General features: G+C 48.8%; 3 protein-coding genes and 1 pseudogene across 14 annotated transcripts in view; 3 read left to right on the plus strand and 1 right to left on the minus strand.

Moving 5' to 3' along the window:
- Ndrg4 (NDRG family member 4) overlaps nt 1–4,372 on the plus strand; it is a 35,596-nt gene extending 31,224 nt beyond the window's left edge. For 3 of the 5 annotated variants that reach the window (XM_051168725.1, XM_051168723.1, XM_051168726.1), the window contains 7 exons: nt 309–365; nt 447–498; nt 1,311–1,358; nt 1,491–1,526; nt 1,654–1,705; nt 2,947–2,985; nt 3,681–4,372. In XM_051168725.1, the coding sequence (XP_051024682.1) occupies nt 309–365; nt 447–498; nt 1,311–1,358; nt 1,491–1,526; nt 1,654–1,705; nt 2,947–2,985; nt 3,681–3,835 (439 nt within the window). In that variant the 3' untranslated portion in view covers nt 3,836–4,372. The remainder of the gene's footprint in view (nt 1–308; nt 366–446; nt 499–1,310; nt 1,359–1,490; nt 1,527–1,653; nt 1,706–2,946; nt 2,986–3,680) is intronic. The other 2 variants (XM_051168724.1, XM_051168727.1) reach the window with 1 other exon arrangement.
- Nucleotides 4,373–6,924: 2,552 nt separating this feature from the next.
- On the plus strand, nt 6,925–9,995 carry Setd6 (SET domain containing 6, protein lysine methyltransferase). The gene is made up of 7 exons (XM_051168963.1): nt 6,925–7,261; nt 7,341–7,482; nt 7,589–7,783; nt 7,900–8,023; nt 8,832–9,012; nt 9,099–9,241; nt 9,367–9,995. The coding sequence occupies exons 1-7, from the start codon at nt 6,940–6,942 to the stop codon at nt 9,673–9,675; spliced, it is 1,416 nt and encodes a 471-aa protein (XP_051024920.1). The 5' UTR covers nt 6,925–6,939; the 3' UTR covers nt 9,676–9,995.
- A 1,174-nt stretch (nt 9,996–11,169) lies between these two features.
- The window catches only part of Cnot1 (CCR4-NOT transcription complex subunit 1), a 78,598-nt gene continuing 73,122 nt past the window's right edge, over nt 11,170–16,645 (minus strand). For all 8 annotated transcript variants that reach the window (XM_051168957.1, XM_051168953.1, XM_051168955.1 and 5 more), the window contains 4 exons: nt 16,160–16,340; nt 12,064–12,196; nt 11,605–11,739; nt 11,170–11,446 (listed from right to left, as the gene is read on the minus strand). In XM_051168957.1, the coding sequence (XP_051024914.1) occupies nt 11,368–11,446; nt 11,605–11,739; nt 12,064–12,196; nt 16,160–16,340 (528 nt within the window). In that variant the 3' untranslated portion in view covers nt 11,170–11,367. The remainder of the gene's footprint in view (nt 11,447–11,604; nt 11,740–12,063; nt 12,197–16,159; nt 16,341–16,645) is intronic.
- LOC127209349 (ATP synthase subunit epsilon-like protein, mitochondrial) lies at nt 15,187–15,795 on the plus strand (annotated as a pseudogene).

Below are 16,645 nucleotides of genomic sequence, written 5' to 3' on the forward strand. Positions count from 1 at the left end.
CCACTGTACCTTCGCTTTCGCATATTTACAGTAAGGAACCTCCTGCTGGAAAAACCACAGTGAGGAAGAGCCCAGGTGCAAATACTTAGTAAGGGTTGTCATCTGTGTGGTCCTGAAGCAGGGGTGTGCGACATGGAAATGGCATATACCTGGCATGGCCTCGGGGTTCCGAAAGGGAGCCATGATGGGGATAACCCAAAAGGTCCTGTGTGTGCAGAGCCAGATCATGACTCCCCAGCTGACCGGTTGGCAGTCAGTGTTGGGTCCATCCCCAGGGTGCCTCCTTTACCTTCACCCCTCCCCCACAGCCGCCGAGACCTTGACATTAACCGGCCCGGGACGGTGCCCAATGCCAAGACCCTTCGGTGAGTGACTCCTGCCCTCCAGCCAGTCCCTGCCTTTGCCCCTCAACCCAAGCCAGACGACCCTTACCCTCTGTCTCGTAGCTGCCCCGTGATGCTGGTAGTTGGAGATAATGCGCCTGCCGAGGACGGGGTGGTGAGTGTGCCTGTCCTGACGCCGGGGTGGGAGGTTAGAGTCTGGGGCACGCCCCGAGTGACGGATTTCCCAGATACTCTCCTGCCACCTGGCCACACACTGGGGCCTGACCACCTGCGTCATGCAGGTGAAGAGGCCTGGAGAACGGATAGAGCTAAGGCTAGGGCTGCCTAGCGCCCCTCCTGCCTCCCTGTAACCCACCTCAGTTTTCATACATTCTCAGCTTAGAACCCAAGGCCTACTTCTTCCAAAGTTTGACCCATACGTTTTCCCCCTGGAGCCACCTGGGCCCTCGAGATAGGGCCATGTGTGTGACCACACATTGGAGCTCTGGCAGCAGGCAGTCTCCGGGTGGGTGCCCATCAGGACAGGTGCCTGCAGGCCCTGGAGCCCAGGGGTGCTCAGAAGGTACCAAATTTTCAAGGGCTCATGAAGAAGGCTCTGAGGATAGAGTGTGGGTTCACTAGCCACCTTGACCCAGGCAGGGCCCCCAGGGTCCCCTGTTGTCCCTTAGTACCTCTGGACCCCCACTGTTCAGATTTTCTGATCCATTCTGCTAGAGTGACCCTGGCCTTCTGGGTTGAACCAATGTTTCATTCCTGTACCACTTGAAGTTTTGAGTGGAATTTCAGGCCCCTCAAACAGGCCTCCAGGATTCAGGAAGCCCTGGAGGAGAAAGCTTGGGGAAGGAAACCCTTTGGCCTGTATTTTCCTCCCTCCCTTTGGGAATCCCCCCTCCCTCCCTCCCTTAGGACCTGCCTAAGCCCTATGGGCAGGGAGGGGTATTGCTGCAGCTGGCTCCTTGTCCCTAGGTTGAGTGTAACTCCAAACTGGACCCAACCACCACGACCTTCCTGAAGGTGAGACACCCTACCCACACCCCGTGCTCAGCTGCAGGGAGGGGGTCTGCTGGCCAGCATGGGAGCAGAACGCTGTGTCTGTGCAGGTGTTGGGAAGGGGTTCCTCAGCTCACCCTGCTCTGTTCCTTTTAGATGGCAGATTCTGGTGGTCTTCCTCAGGTGACACAGGTAAGACTCACAGGTCCCCTGCCTTTGTGTCACCCAGCCTGTTGGAGGGAGGATGAGGGTTCCCTGTCCTCCCCTCCAGCCCCAGGCATCCAGTCAGAGCATGATCTCTCTGTCCATCTTATTGCAGCCAGGGAAGCTGACTGAGGCCTTCAAATACTTCCTGCAAGGCATGGGCTACAGTAAGTACAGCCCCACCCACCCCAGGCAAGGGACGGGGAGTCCGTGGGTGAGTGTAATCTGTGTCACCTGAACCCCAAAGGCTAGGTTACTCTCTCCAGACTCTGCATACATGATAAAGTGTGTGTCCCAGGCCCTGCCAGCTGGTCTGCCTGGGTGGAGCCTCGGGCACTATTCTGAGCCCTATGTTAGGGTCCGTTTGGGAGAGGACTCTTCCCCCAGCCCTTGAGGGTCCAGACTCTACTTATCAGGGTCCTGCTAAGGAAGCCTGTTTCTGATGAGTCATCCACATCCTACTGGGCTAGGGTACCCCAGAGGCCCTTTATCACAGCAGAGGGTTAGCACCCAGGCCCATGGAGTAGTCTGGGACTAGAGAAGAGGTGGGACGAATCAGCACGTTTAAACTTGTGGAAGGTAAGCCTGGAGATGCTCCGGGAACAGCTCTCAGGCCCCATCCTTCCTGAAACGTTCCCTCAGGTAACAGTGATGAGGCTCAGCCTAGGCCCACGGCATCCAACACATGCCCACGTGCACGCATGTGCGTGTGTGGTTCTGATAGCTCCTGCGTGCCTCCTGGACTTCTGGTTCCCCTCTCTGCAACACATAACTGCCAGGAGGCGGAATGCTCTCCCTCAAGTTGGTGTCCCCACCAAATACTTCAGCCTCTGGAGCCTGCTTGGAACAACAAATAGGCTATCCTTCCACCCTGCCAGCTTCTTGGGAGAAGTAGGGCAAAGAAAGAGAGGCGCAGGCAGGCAGGACCCGCTAGAACTCCAGGCTGGTCCCCATGAACTCCTGGAGCTTGGCAGACATCTGTGAGGCCAAGAAGGAGCAACACTTGTTGGTTACTGGCGTGTGTCCTTGGGCTTCAAGAGATGTACACCGGGCATTGCGGGAGTGGGAGGGGCTTTGGAAGGTTGTAGGGGATTCATTTATGTGCAAGACTGTGTGTGGTAGAGTGGTGAGGACGCTGGGTCTAGGATGTGGCCTCCGTGGGCCTTAAGCCACAGCCCGGGGATGGAGAAGAGGGAGAGGTGGGAATCCCAAGACTGCAGTCAGTCCTGTTGTGTGGCTTCCTGTTGTGTGTGGCTGGGTGGTGCAGTGGGCTTTCCGAGGCCCTGGCCTTCACTCACTTGTCTGCTCGTCTCATCTCGGCCCATCTCAATGCCCTCGGCCTGGCCCAATCTTCACCACGTTCTGTGTCTCCCCTACCCTTGCCTTCTCTGGCTGTCTTCTCTCTTAGTTGCACACTTGAAGGACCGAAGGCTGAGTGGAGGAGCAGGTAGCCCCGTGGCCCCTGTCCTTATGCATGGGCACCCTGCCTTGCCCCTCCCCTGCTCCTCTGCACTGCTGTAGCCACACTGTCTTGATGTGGCTTGGAATCTTCTTGTGTTCTGCTCAGCTCAAAGCCCTAGGGGGATCTGTCCCATGTGAGACCCGATGCTGGCTGGTCTCAGCAGTTGTCTTGTTTCTAGGTTGCTGTGGGCTGCGGGGCTTCCAGAGCTTTGGGAGGTAGAAGCAGAACCTCAAACACAGCTTAGGTTGGCCTTGGAGGCATCATGTCTGCCCCTGGCCCAGCCTTACCTACAATAGTAGGAGCAAGATTCAGGGCAGTTTGTGGCTGTTTGTGTCCTTCACAGAAGCGATCCCGCCTCCTACCCTGTCACTCTTTGGATGCAGGTCTAGTTGGCCACACATTGTCTTCCTATTCCAACCTAGGGTGCCTAATCAATGCCTGCCCTGCCCTTGCCATAGCTCTGTGTAGCTGGTGGGACCTAGGACCCTGCTAGCTGCAGCCCATTCGGCCTGCGCACTGTTGCTGGCCCTGCATGCCTTGGCCTGGTGACGCCAGTGCCAGCACCCTGGCTTGGGATGGACCTCTGTGTCATGGCGAGACTGGGTCTCACTGGCCGCTTTGCTTGTACCGCCCTTTTTCCACCCTGCCTGTCCTCAGGACCCTCTGTTTTTTATCCACAGTGCCCTCAGCCAGCATGACCCGCCTTGCGCGCTCACGCACCGCATCCCTCACCAGTGCCAGTTCTGTGGATGGTGGCCGCCCTCAGCCCTGTGCCCACTCAGAGAGCAGTGAGGGGGTGGGCCAGGTGAACCACACCATGGAGGTATCCTGCTGAAGCCCTCATCCCACTCAAGACACCTGCTTACCTGCCCCCCTAGTCCCACTGTTATCTCTGCACTGGCTCGTCTTCCCTTTAGTTTATCTTTGTGAGAGTGAAGGGGAGGGAATGGGGTTACTTCTCTTTTATTTACAAAATGAGGGGATCCACCTGAGTACAGCAGAACAGTCTTAGATGGTGCGAGGGGCTCGCCTCATACACTCCCATGTCACCCAGCATGTTCACTGGTTAATGTGGTCCCTCTCATCTGCCCACCACGGCCGTGAGGTAGGGCCAGGATATAGGATACAGTATTGAAGAAAGAGCGTGGTCCACCTCCTGGGGTTTGAAGATGGTGGGTGATGAGCTTAGCTTAGGCTCTGCTGTGGGTGGGATTCAGACCAATGGGGAGGGTCCCTTTCCTATAACTCTTGCACCAAGCACACTTACTCTTAAGTAGAGGTGACAGTCATGAGGATGGGAGCCACAAGAGGGCGCTCTAAGCAGACTGCCATTATCCTGGTGCTTTCTGGGCAGGACAGGTGATGTAAGGCCAGCCAGGCAGGGCCTGAAAACAGAATACAGAGAAATCTGAGGGCAGGAACCCCCATACTCCGCCACCCAAGAACCAGGTCCTACCCTGAGGTAAAGGCCACCTGGTCTCTTTTCCCTGGTGGCAGAGGTCAAATGTCAATTGCTTTGTGTGCTGTGTGTAGCCCCTGAGAATTTCATGATGTCCCTTTTGGGAGCTGGCAGGTACTTAAGAGTCCTGTAGGCTCCTCTGGTCCCAGATACCACCAAGAGTGTTTGTGGCCATGCCCTAGTCAACTTGGGCCAGCGTGTCACAGAGATTTGATCCAAGACAGAAAGATACTATGACCTTAGCTGCTGGGGGCAGGGGGCTGGTTGTGGACATATTGCCTGGTCCTTGGGTGGGAGATGGTGGCCCTTGAGGTGAACAAAGAGAGAGGAGCCAAAGGTTCTTGATGCTCCCTAGCCTCCTGCAACCCACAACTATGATGTCTTCCTGTCACCCATCTTACCAAGGAGAGCCCCAGCCCAGAAACCAGAGCTATTGTTTCAGCCTGGCCATTGGTTTTCATCCTCTGTCACCCCCAGACAGGTGAGAAAGCACTAAAATGAAGGAGAGCTGTGTGTGGAGGGGGGTGTGGTGTTGAGTGAGTGTTCTGAGGCAAGAGGACACCTACATCCATGTATCTGTGGCACATGCCACGCCTTTCTGTAATTGTAAGCCATTTCTAGACTGCTCTAGAGTCCCGTGGAGTGTATTCTATCCCCAGTTCTGTTCACTTCACGTGCTTCTGTGAACATTGAATGTGACTGTTTAAAGCTGGCAGAATCAGTCCCTTACTGTAGATAGCACTTCAAGTATTGGACATCTTTTTGCTGTGTTCTTAAGATAATCTATAAATACCTATACATTATATATATATATATATGTATGTGCGTGTGTGCGCGTGTGTGTACGTGTATTGGGTTCTCCTGTGTGTGGCTTCCCATTGGTGGTTGTCTCCTCTTTGGTCAAAATGAACTTTTAATGGAGTTCACTAATTTCTTTTCTGTACAAAGAGCCTGATTTTGTGTATCCTGGTGGCTGATAAGAGATTTTGAGGAGACAAAATGCAAAGCAAAACCCCTTGGTGATGTAGAAAGTTAACCGTGCAGAAAAACTAATAAAGAAATAAAGCGTATGAGTGTGGTGTTTCTATCAGGGGGAAGGCTGCCTGGCTGCCTCAGCTGGGAAGGAGAATGGAGGATAGTGATGATTTCTATGTATCTCTACTGCCAGTGCCTGTCACACATATTTGGGATGGAGTGAGGGTTATTTGTAACTCAGGCTGGTCTTGAACACTCACCAATCCTGCTTCAGCTTCTTGGCTGTCAGGGCTATGTAGGCCACCCTACATAGCTTTTTGTTTTTCCTTTTGGGGTGATGGGTATTGGACTGGGGTGTTACCACATGATGGGCAAGGTTCTACCATAAGGCTGTATACTGATTGAGACACGATTTTTACCAGTCCTGACTATAGCTCTGTTTCACAACTGAGAAAATAGCTTAGCCAGCAAGACCTCTTCAAAGCAAGGGTACACCACTTTTGTTTGTTGTTTTTGTTTTAAGACAGGGTTTCTGTGTAGCCTTGGCTGTGCTGGACTTGCTTTGTAGACCAGGCGGCCTGGAATTCACAGTGATCCACCTGCCTCAGCCTCCCAAGTGCTGGGATTAAAAGCCTGCACCACCACAACCCAGCTGGAAAACCACTTTTTTTTCGAGACAGGGTTTCTCTGTGTAGCCTTGGCTGTCCTAGACTGACTTTGTAGACCAGACTGGCCTCGAACTCACAGCGATCCATCTGCCTCTGCCTCCCAAGTGCTGGGATTAAAAGCCTGCGCCACCACACCCGGCTGGAACACCACTTTTTATTTGCTTGGTTTTTGTTACTTTGGTACACGGTCTCAACTCTGTAGCCTAGGCTAGCCAGGAGCTCCTAATAATCCAGTTTCAGTTTCCCAAGCGCTGTAATTAAACTGCCAACTTCCCCATGTCCAACCATTTATTCCATCATTCAATCACCAGATATTGACTCCTTCCAATATATGAGCCTTTTTGCTGTTTTGTACCCTTGCCTGTCCTGGACTCGCTTTGTAGGCCAGGCTGACCTCTAATTCGCAGTGATCCACCTGCCTCAGCTTTCCTGAGTACTGGGATTACAGGCATGCGCCACCTCGCCCGGCTTGTATCAGCTGCTTTTTAAAAAGTAAAATGTAAGGTTCTATCGTATCTATGCAGAAGATGAAAAACAAGGGTAAATAAGCAACTGTGGCTGTGTGTGTCTATTAGATGTGGAAACCCTTCAGGCCACTTAAGACCCACGTGCAAATTGACTAAGGCAAATTAGGTCAGTGAAATAGATGGTTATCACTAACAACTGGTCGGTCATACCGCATAGCAGCCAAGCCCCCAGGAAGAAAACTGATTTTGTTAAGGCTCTCCAGGACGCGCTTAGCGCCAGGTCGGACTCTGCGGAAGGATCCCGAGCTCCGCCCCGTACGCTCGCGTCCTTTGACACCGGAAGCACGGGGAGGACGCTGGGCCTCGCAGCATGGCCGCCCCAACCAAGCGCGCGCGGTTAAGTGGTGGCTCGCCCCTCGCCGCGTCCTGTCGGGCCCCAAGGGTTGCCTGCGCGCCCCTGCAGCTCCCGGGGCCCGGGCCGGAGGGCAACGCGGTAGCCGGCTTCCTGCGCTGGTGCGCGGGAGTGGGGCTGCAGCTGAGTCCCAAGGTGGCTGTGAGCCGACAGGGCACGGTGGCCGGCTATGGCATGGTGGCGCGGGAGAACGTGCAGCCCGGGGAGCTGCTGTTCGCAGTGCCGCGGTCCGTGCTTCTGTCTCCCCACACCTGCTCCATCAGCGACCTGCTGGAACGAGGTGGGTAAGGGGCCGGGGGCTGGCTCGGAGGCTAGCAAGGGAGTCGCGCTTGGGCATTCACCCAGTGTCTCTTCCCTAGAGCGAGGCGCGCTGCAGAGTCTGTCGGGGTGGGTGCCGCTGCTGCTGGCGCTGCTCCACGAGCTGCAGGCTCCAGCCTCACCCTGGAGCCCTTACATCGCGCTCTGGCCCGAGCTGGGGCGTTTGGAGCATCCCATGTTTTGGTGAGAGCCGAGGGAGGGGCTGGGGAAAATTGTATCAGTTGTTTTGCTCTGGAGACTGGGTGCCTGCTGTACGAGAGCAGCAGGTTGCCAAGGGCCATCCTTGCAGGCCAGAGGAGGAGCGACTGCGCCTCCTAAAGGGTACAGGTGTCCCGGAGGCCGTGGAGAAGGATTTGGCGAACATCCGCAGCGAATACCATTCCATCGTCTTGCCCTTCATGGAGGCTCACTCGGATCTCTTCAGTCCCACCGTTCGCTCCTTGGAACTCTACTGCCAGCTTGTGGCTCTTGTGATGGCCTATAGGTTAGTGGTTAAAGCCTACAGGAACAGATCCTCATCTAGGGGGAAGGTGGGGAAAAACAATGAACTCTAGGTCCATCACCCAAGACTGGGCCTTAGTTGAGTTTTCTCTGCGGCAGCTTTCAAGAACCGCTGGAGGAAGATGATGATGAAGAAAAGGAACCCAACTCCCCCTTGATGGTGCCTGCGGCAGACATACTAAACCACATAGCCAATCATAATGCCAATCTAGAGTACTCTGCAGTGAGTGGACCCTACATCTGGTTAGGTTACATGCATTACGAATCACTGGGCTCCATTTTCCTACTTAAGGGAAAATGAGATTAGCTATTCTGTGTACTCTTGATATTGTTACATACCAGACACCCACCAAAAAAGCTGCCTGCCTGCTCTGCCATGTCACCTCAGGCTCTGTGGAGAGCATCATGGAACACCAATAGCTCAGCACTTCTCAAGAGTTCATAGGACAGAGGCATATAGTAAGACCCCCAACTAAGTGTTGATTCTGTATGGATTGAGAAGACACATGTGTATGTGATATAAAAATTGGGAAATGACCTGAGCCTGGGGCTTACACCTGTAATCTTTGGAGGCGGAGGGAAAACTGAAGGATCCAGGCCCCCGGTCCCCATAGCTTGCCATTTTAGTCTACACATTCTTAGCCCCAGATGTGAGTTTCACTTACTCTGCCTCCACTTCTATTTTGACATGAGGTTTGTTCGTTCAAGGCCTTACTATATAGTATAGCCCTGGCGAGCCTGGAACTCAAAGAGGCTCCTGAGCATTGGGTGTGCATCACCGAGCCTGGCTGTAACTCATTTGTTAGAAAATAAAGCTAATGACTTTTAAGTGCTGTTAACTATGCGTAGATGCGATGCAGCTAATATACTAAGCTGAGCTCTAAAGTTGGTTTCATTGAAATCTGTATTACAGGATTTAACAGTAGGCGGTGGCACCTGGTCTTAGCCCAAATAGGATCTTCCAAGGAGGAAGTAATCTTCATAGGCTGGTGGGGGCTAAGGTGTGGCCCAGCTTTTCCCTTTTATCCCAGGATTATCTCCGGATGGTAGCCACTCAGCCCATTCCTAAAGGCCATGAAATCTTCAACACGTATGGGCAAATGGCTAACTGGCAACTGATTCATATGTATGGTTTTGCTGAGGCTTATCCTGACAACACAAATGACACAGCTGACATTCAGATGGTGACAGTCCGAGACGCTGCACTGCAGGGTGCGTCTGCCCATCCCAGGTTCCATAATAACTTTGGTGAAGCATATGACTTGCTGGAAGTAATAGCTGCATCTGTTACTTCATAGGAACAAAGGTTGAAACTGAAAGGCTGCTCTTGTGTGAACGCTGGGACTTCTTGTGCAAACTGGAGATGGTAGGGGAAGAGGGCGCCTTTGTGATTGGTCATGAGGAGGTGCTGACTGAAGAGGAGCTAGTCACCACACTCAAGGTACAGGGGTGACAGAGTATGGGATGCTGGTATTTAGAAAAACAAACAAGACAAAGGGAGGCCAACTTTCCTACAGGTTTGTCTGTCTTGAAACGCAGTAGTAAAGGACCCCATGTTCCTTGTAGGTACTGTGCATGCCTTCTGAGGAGTTTAGAGACTACCAAAAGCGGGCTGGACAGGGGGAGAAAGAAAGGGAAGAGGACAGCCTGGCAATTGTAAATATCCCCAAGCTCCAAGCGTCTTGGAGACGGCTTCTTCGAGACAGCGTTCTGTTGACCCTACAGACCTACGCCACAGACTTAAAAACTGAGCAAGATCTACTCAGTAATAAGGAGGTCTATGCTGAGCTCAGCTGGCGGGAACAGCAAGCCTTACAGGTCCGCTATGGTCAGAAGATGATCTTACATCGGATATTGGAACTCACAAGCTGTTAGGTTTCCTCAACGACCAGCAGTGAGAGCTTTCTAAGCTAATGTTTTGTTGGGAATTTGGGGCTTTTGCTGTTCATTAGGCAGCCAGGCTCAAAGGAAAAGCATAAAGGCAAGCTTGGATCCATCCAAGGCCAGAGCTACATGAGGACTGAAACCAGCACACTTGGGGATCACTGTCAGTTGTTAAGAACAGTCTATTTTCACTATTGCCATCAGATTTTAAGTAGGATCTAATAAATATTGTGGACTGAACTCAACTTTGAGAAGTTCAACCTTTCTGAAGCCTATTTCCTGTAGAGATCTCAAGCAGGTGGCTCACTCACTGTACCTTACATCTTACCAGTATGTAAGGTTGGCTCTCAATCACAGCTCACCTTGTGAGGACATGAAGGGCATCCAAGTTTCATTTGAAAAGGTAAAGTATAAGTGGAATTGCTTCGAATACTACTTATGTAATACCAAAAAAATACCTAAAGAAGTTTTTTGGTTTTAGATAAGGTTTCCTCTGTGGAGCCCTGGCTGTCCTGGAACTCGCTTTGTAGACTAGGCTGGCCTCAAACTCAGATCCGCCTGCCTCCGGAATGCTGGGATTAAAGGTGTGCACCACAACTGCCTAGCTGTAAGGAGGTTTTTAAATTCATTTTAACCACACAGATTTTCTTGCTCCACCGGTTTCCTCCTGTTGAAATGGAAAAGGTATACAAAAATGTCCTTACTGGGCATGGTTGGAATAAACCAGTGAGGCAAGAGACAAACAATTTGGGCGCACAGTAGCAGGACTCCAAAAGAATCTTAAGTAGTAATGGGAAAATTGGGTCATTAAGAAGTGATTACTTCCCGGTAGACTGGGCTGTCCACTTTTCTTCCTCACTAGCACTGGCTGCTGCTACTGAGAAAGGCACAGTGGACTCATATGCGTGTTATGACTTTAATGTTTACTGCCTTTACACATGCAAAAAAGCTGAGCTAGGGCCCAGAAACTACATAGGCCTAGCTATTCATCAAACATTTAAGATCCTTACAAAAAGAAGCAACTCTGTTGGTCCTTTTGACTCTTGTTATTTAACTAGGCTGTACAGCCCAAGCATGGTGATGGGGAACCCCAAACCAGAAATGGTTTCCTCTTAGGACCAAGAAGCAGGTTCAGCTGCTTTTCCCTTTGTAGGAAAAAAATACAAACAAATCCCCATTGAGTCTCCACTGAATCTTCCTGTTTCCGAGACCATCAAGAGTCTAGCACGTCTACATTTTTAACAACTTAAACGTTGCAATTAATTTGTTTTGCTATTCTTTGGAATAACGTGCCGACACAGGAGCATGCCGTCAAATGCCTCTATCACAAGATACTAGTTTATATACTTTGTTTAGACACACTTTGCACAAACCCAAGAAGTTCCAGACAAAAGTTTTCTCTTTCATATATTTACACAAGTTCAAAATGATATTCACAGCATCTTCTAAATTTTGGCCAAGAGTCAAAAAAAAAAAAAAAAAAAAAAAAAAAAAAAAAAAAAAATGCATTTAAACTTTGGAACTTGCCCACATAGACAGGAGACCAACCCCAGCAGTTGATGGGGCAGACACCCGAGAACCAAAGGGCTGGGAAAGTCAGGAGGAGCTGAAAGGATTCTTCAGTTTATGAACTTGGTTCAGCTGGACCAAGGCTGATGCCTCTGCAAGAGATGTACAGTTCATCTAACTGGCACCCGTTCCCTCCATCACTTGCTGAGCCTGCTTCTGTCCCATGCAGCACTGTGCAACAGACTGGAATAACCTGGAAAGCGGAGACAAGTATAAATTAACTTCACGACAAAATTTAGGCCTAAGGATATCTTAATATGCATGAGCTATAATTCCCTTTTAACTCAGACCCAAATTCTAAGCGTTCTGTCTCCCTGCTATGTATATGTAGTTAAATCATTTTAAACTCACTTTTCAATCTCTGGGGCACAGTGTACAAATTCATGGTTCCAGAACTTAAATGCTGGGTTTTTGATCAGCTCAATGAAGGTGATAAGAAGACCCCAAGGATGTGGCCTATTTACAATCAACCGTTCCAAGAGAACCCTAAAAAGGGGGGTATAGAAGATCTTGTTAGTTGATACGTAAACAAATTTACAGCTTGCCTCTGTAGACAGGCCAGCCTGGTCTACAAGCAGAATACAGGAGAGAAGAGCGCTGCCCCCCCTCCTTTTGTTTTGGTTTTTTTGGAGACAAGGTTTCTCTGTGTAGCCTTGGCTGTCTTGGACTCCCTTTGTAGACCAGGCTGGCCTTGAACTCACAGAGATCCACCTACCTCTGCCTCCCGAGTGCTGGGATTAAAGGCAGTGTTGCCACCACCTGGTGAGAAGAGCCCTTTTAAGGCATCTTGACAATCAACTTCTCTCTCACCTTGTGATCTGTTCCTGGATTGCCTCGGTGTTTGCCTCAGCAAAAAGGTACAGCATGGTGCAGCTGAAGTAGTGAGTGTGGCTGTTTGGGTACCGCAGCTGGTTTGCAATTGCATTTAAGAAGAGATACCGGCCTAGAATTAAGGAAATTAGATTGAGGATTCAGCCTGAATGGCCAATATGGGGATACAAATGCTTCTGTTTAGGCTTTGGTTTCTGAAGGGGACTGATACACCAAGGAGCTCACTTTAGCAGTTCAGACAGAATTAGCATGGCCCTTATGCAAGGATGACATGCAAATTTGTGAAGGGCTTTCTAATTCTGTGATTTACTAGATCCCAACATGTTTTGCTTCTGTAGGTTTTATTTGCAATGCTTCCCATGTTATGTCAGCAACATTCTTTTGTTTGTTTGTTTTGTTTTTGTTTTTTCGAGACAGGGTTTCTCTGTGTAGCCTTGGCCATCCTGGACTCACTTTGTAGACCAGGCTGGCCTCGAACTCACAGGAATCCGCCTGCCTCTGCCTCCCGAGTGCTGTCAGCAACATTCTTACATACTTTAAAATATTCTACTGAAAATCTTAAGGGCCACTGTTTACATTCTGTAGATTTCCTTTAATAGCCCAACAGTGGGAAAGTCTCTGCATTGTCTCAACATCCAACCAGCTAAAACTTTTATTTCGTGTAGCACTTGGGAAATTGCTGTGTACATTGAAATCACAAGGATCCCTTAAACACTTACCTAAAGAATGTAATTCTATCCAATTTTGCTTTTATGTTCAAACATCTTCTGAAAATAGGCAAACACTACCAATCTGTCTATCAAAATTAGTTCTTTAAGATACATAGCAAAGCTAAAAGTACAAGTCCTTCCAAAGTACACTGCAAAAATGAGTATTGGTGTAGCCACCAGGGAAATCTGTGTGGAAAAATCCTCAAATATATGGCCCAACTGTACCACTCCTTGACGCACGCTCAAAGAACAACAGATCCTATTCCGTAGATACTTGCTCAGCCATGCTTGTTACTACTCTATTGACAATAACTAAGAAATGAAAACACCTAAATGGATAAAAACACACACACTATGGACTGTTCAGGCGACAATACTCCCGAGTGCAGAAATGAAAAGGAAGCTGAAGAAAAATAATACCATCAACTTAACAGGCAAATGGATCTAGAAAAGATCATATTGAGTGAGCAATGGCAAACATTTTCTCTCTGGAGGCTCCTACCTTCAAATCTTCATGCAAGTACATATTGTGGAGTAACTACAAAAAGCAGGAAAGTAAACAGAGACCACTGCTTAGGGTAGGAGAGGTGAGGGAGTAGTAGGAGTCAGGTGATCTTACCAGGGAAATCAGAAAAAGAATCACTAACTGCAGTGGATGTAAACATGTTTTTGTTTTGATTCCAAGTATGGGATGTGAAACAGACTTGATTAAGGGTGTGTAGTGTCTTTCCACTGAATACAGACTTGTGAGAGAACAGGTGATCATTTGTCCACTGGAAAAGGAACTTCCTCTTGTGGGAGAATGGTCTACTCTGAAAATATGAAAATATATGTATATGCCAAAAACAAGAGGCAAGATATTTTTGGTCTTGGCTGTTCATTGCTTCATTTCAAGATGCTCCTAGAGAGAACCTCTCCAGCGAACGCTTCAAGCTCACCTCTGCCAAACTGCTGGTTTGCCATTTAACGAGTCTGCTGGAATCCTGTGGATTATGCCAGTGGAATGGCTCCAAGGAACTGAATCTAAAAAGGTCTACTTCTCCTGTTCCCATTAACCTCTTTTCTCTCCTATCTAGGGTGGGTGGGTTGGAAGGGAGTATAAACGTTAAAGAACCTCAAATAAAGTAGGTTTTAAGAAGTTCAAAGCCAGCTGGGTGGTGGTGGCACACGCCTTCAATCCCAGCACTTGGGAGGCAGAGGCGGGTGGTTCACTGTGAGTTCAAGGTCAGCCTGGTCTACAAAGCAAGTCCAGGACCACAGAGAAACCCTGTCTCGAAAAACCAAACCCCTCCCTCAAAAAAGTTCAAAGCCTACAATTAGTTCTCTTTAAAAAGAAACAAAAAATCTAGGGCCTGAGAGATGGCTCAGTAGTTAAGAGCAGTGGCTATTCTTCCAGAGGACCCCAGGTTCAATTCCCAGTATCCACATGGCAGCTCACAACAGTCTATAACTCCAGTTCCAGGGGATCTGAGACCCTCACACAGACAAATGCAGGCAGAACACTAATGCACATTAAATAAAATAAAAATACATATTTTTAAAACCCTATAAATAATTTAAATGAAAATTTCAAGTATGGGCCAACAACACTTCTATCAAAAAATGCCTAACATCACCTTAAGTTGTTGGTCAGGACTGTCCAAAAGACTCACCATGAACTTTAGTGTCCTGAGGTCCCTGAGCCTGCCTAGACCTGACGTAATGCCTCTTCCCTGAGAACTAGCTTTCAAGATACTAGAAAGAAGGTGCCATGCAAGCTTCCAGAGGAGGGAGAAAACCTACCCAGCTATGAAGCCTGTGAACCCACAGCGACAACCAGCATGGCATGATAACCCTAAAAGTGCAGTAATGGCACATCTGCCTTGGTGGTAACCAACAGCTCTTCAATTGAACTTAAGATCCATTCAAAAAGGGTAACCATGCCTGGTACTGGAAACCCAAGTACCCTGAGCTGGTGAGGTCATGGATCTCAGGGAATCTACAGCCACTATAGTTTCCAAGTCAACATAATCCCTAACTACACTCTGAATGTTTTAAATAACTGTCCATATACCCATAGGCAAGTGTAGTTCTAATGCCTCATCAAGGAAACTGTATCTTTGTAACAGAGACAACCAAACCAATCAAAATGCCAAGTTGTGGCGCTCAGAGCCAATGGGTACATCTACAGAATGCCCCTATACCTAATACTCAGGAAACATGCACGTGGTGGTGAGGCTGTAAGACCCTGTGGATCAGTTTGCTGAGATTGTGTCTCCACGGAATGTCAGAAGCTGCATTCATAAAATCGCAATGATGACTGTCTAAATATGAGCTGAGCAAAGATAAAACAAGAGACATGTTAAGGGGTGGGGGGAGACCCCATGAGTCCACAATCCCACATGAAGAACTACAAGCAACCAAGGAATGCTGAAAGTGGGAGGAACAGTCTGTCTTCCCAAGGAAGAGCACAGCAATTGGTTAGTCAATACCAAATGTTCAGCCCTGAAAACATACCACATACAAACAGTATACAGACTGAGCAGGTTATGTCTAAGAACATGTATGTTCTACCTGACATGGCCCCTTGTGACACCACAGTGGCATACTACCAACAGGCTGGACTTGGCTATATTGGGTTCTCCTAGATCTGTGCAAAAGCAGTGAGGGATGCCCTGAAGATCAAGTTCAAAGCAAACACCAAGAAGGCTTCTGGCCGCAGCATGAGAATTGTTGTGAAAGTGAAGGAGTAGTGGACCCTGATTGAAACATGAGCTGCCAAAAACATGTTATGGCAGACTTAAGTCTTTTTCACCTCCTGGGGACAAAACTACACATCTTAATAAACTGACATGGTTCAGTCTCCCTCCTCCCCCCAAACAAAAACAAACACACACACACATACGTGCAGTAACAGTAAAAAGTGAGGCTGTAAATTTGAAAGGAGAAGAAAAAGCATCTAAGCTGGGGATCCTAGATATTGACCACCAAAAGAAATACAGCTCAACCAGGGGCCAGACCACACTGAACACTTCCTACAGAAGAAACAGCAGTCTAGTCTTTAACCTTACAACCTACATTTAGTATGTTCTTTTCCCCTGGTAAGTGGACACTACTAAACGATGGAAAAGAGAGGCTAATGAAACAACGTAGTATGAGCCTCTGATGTAGGCTACCAAAAAGAACATACTCATTTTAACACACTTTACTGCAATTAGACATATCAATATGCTTACTGATATAGAGGGATTTGGGGCATTTTTTTTCCTTCATATTTTACAAAAAAGCTTTCTTTACTGTGGCTTAAAGAAATTTTCTGTTCTTGGGATTTCATTTGTGGCAAAGTACAGAGACTCTGATGATGCTCACTGGACAGTTTCACTCACCCTCAGTATCCAGGTCCACAGCCAAATTCTGGAAGATGTCCATGTGTGCTGAGTGGGTAATGGTGCTCATTGAAGGCGTGCTGCCCTTGTTGTGAATGTGTGCGATGGCCTGAGTCCCTACATAGAGCACCAGTGCATTGATAAGCTGGAGGTTGTAGCGATTGCCAGGCTCATTAGATACCTAAAGTGGGCAAAAGAGAGAACTTTACCACAGCACTAACTGACTGGCATTACTGTTTCATTCTTTTTTCCAGAGACAGGGTCTCACAATGTAGCTCTGGCAGAGTTTGAATTCAGAGATCCACCTGCCTCTGCCCCTCAAGTGCTGGGATTAAAGGCCTGCATCACAATGCCTGGAAGCTCTGCTATTTCTCAATCTTTAAGGCTCGTAAAAGAGACACAGAGTTCTTGATATTCTTTGTGGGGGTTTTTTTGTTTTTGTTTTTTTGAGACATGGTCTCTCTGTATTAGCCTTGGCTTGTAGAC

Source organism: Acomys russatus, chromosome 26 (assembly GCF_903995435.1).
Source record: "Acomys russatus chromosome 26, mAcoRus1.1, whole genome shotgun sequence".
Classification (NCBI taxonomy): domain Eukaryota; kingdom Metazoa; phylum Chordata; class Mammalia; order Rodentia; family Muridae; genus Acomys; species Acomys russatus.

Coding starts and splice junctions, on each gene's coding strand:
- Setd6 (XM_051168963.1), top strand. CDS start 6,940: ATGGCCGCCCCAACCAAGCGCGCGCGGTTAAGTGGTGGCTCGCCCCTC. Junction 7,483..7,588: donor TTGGAGCATCCCATGTTTTG/GTGAGAGCCGAG, acceptor CCATCCTTGCAG/GCCAGAGGAGGAGCGACTGC. Junction 7,784..7,899: donor GCTCTTGTGATGGCCTATAG/GTTAGTGGTTAA, acceptor TCTCTGCGGCAG/CTTTCAAGAACCGCTGGAGG.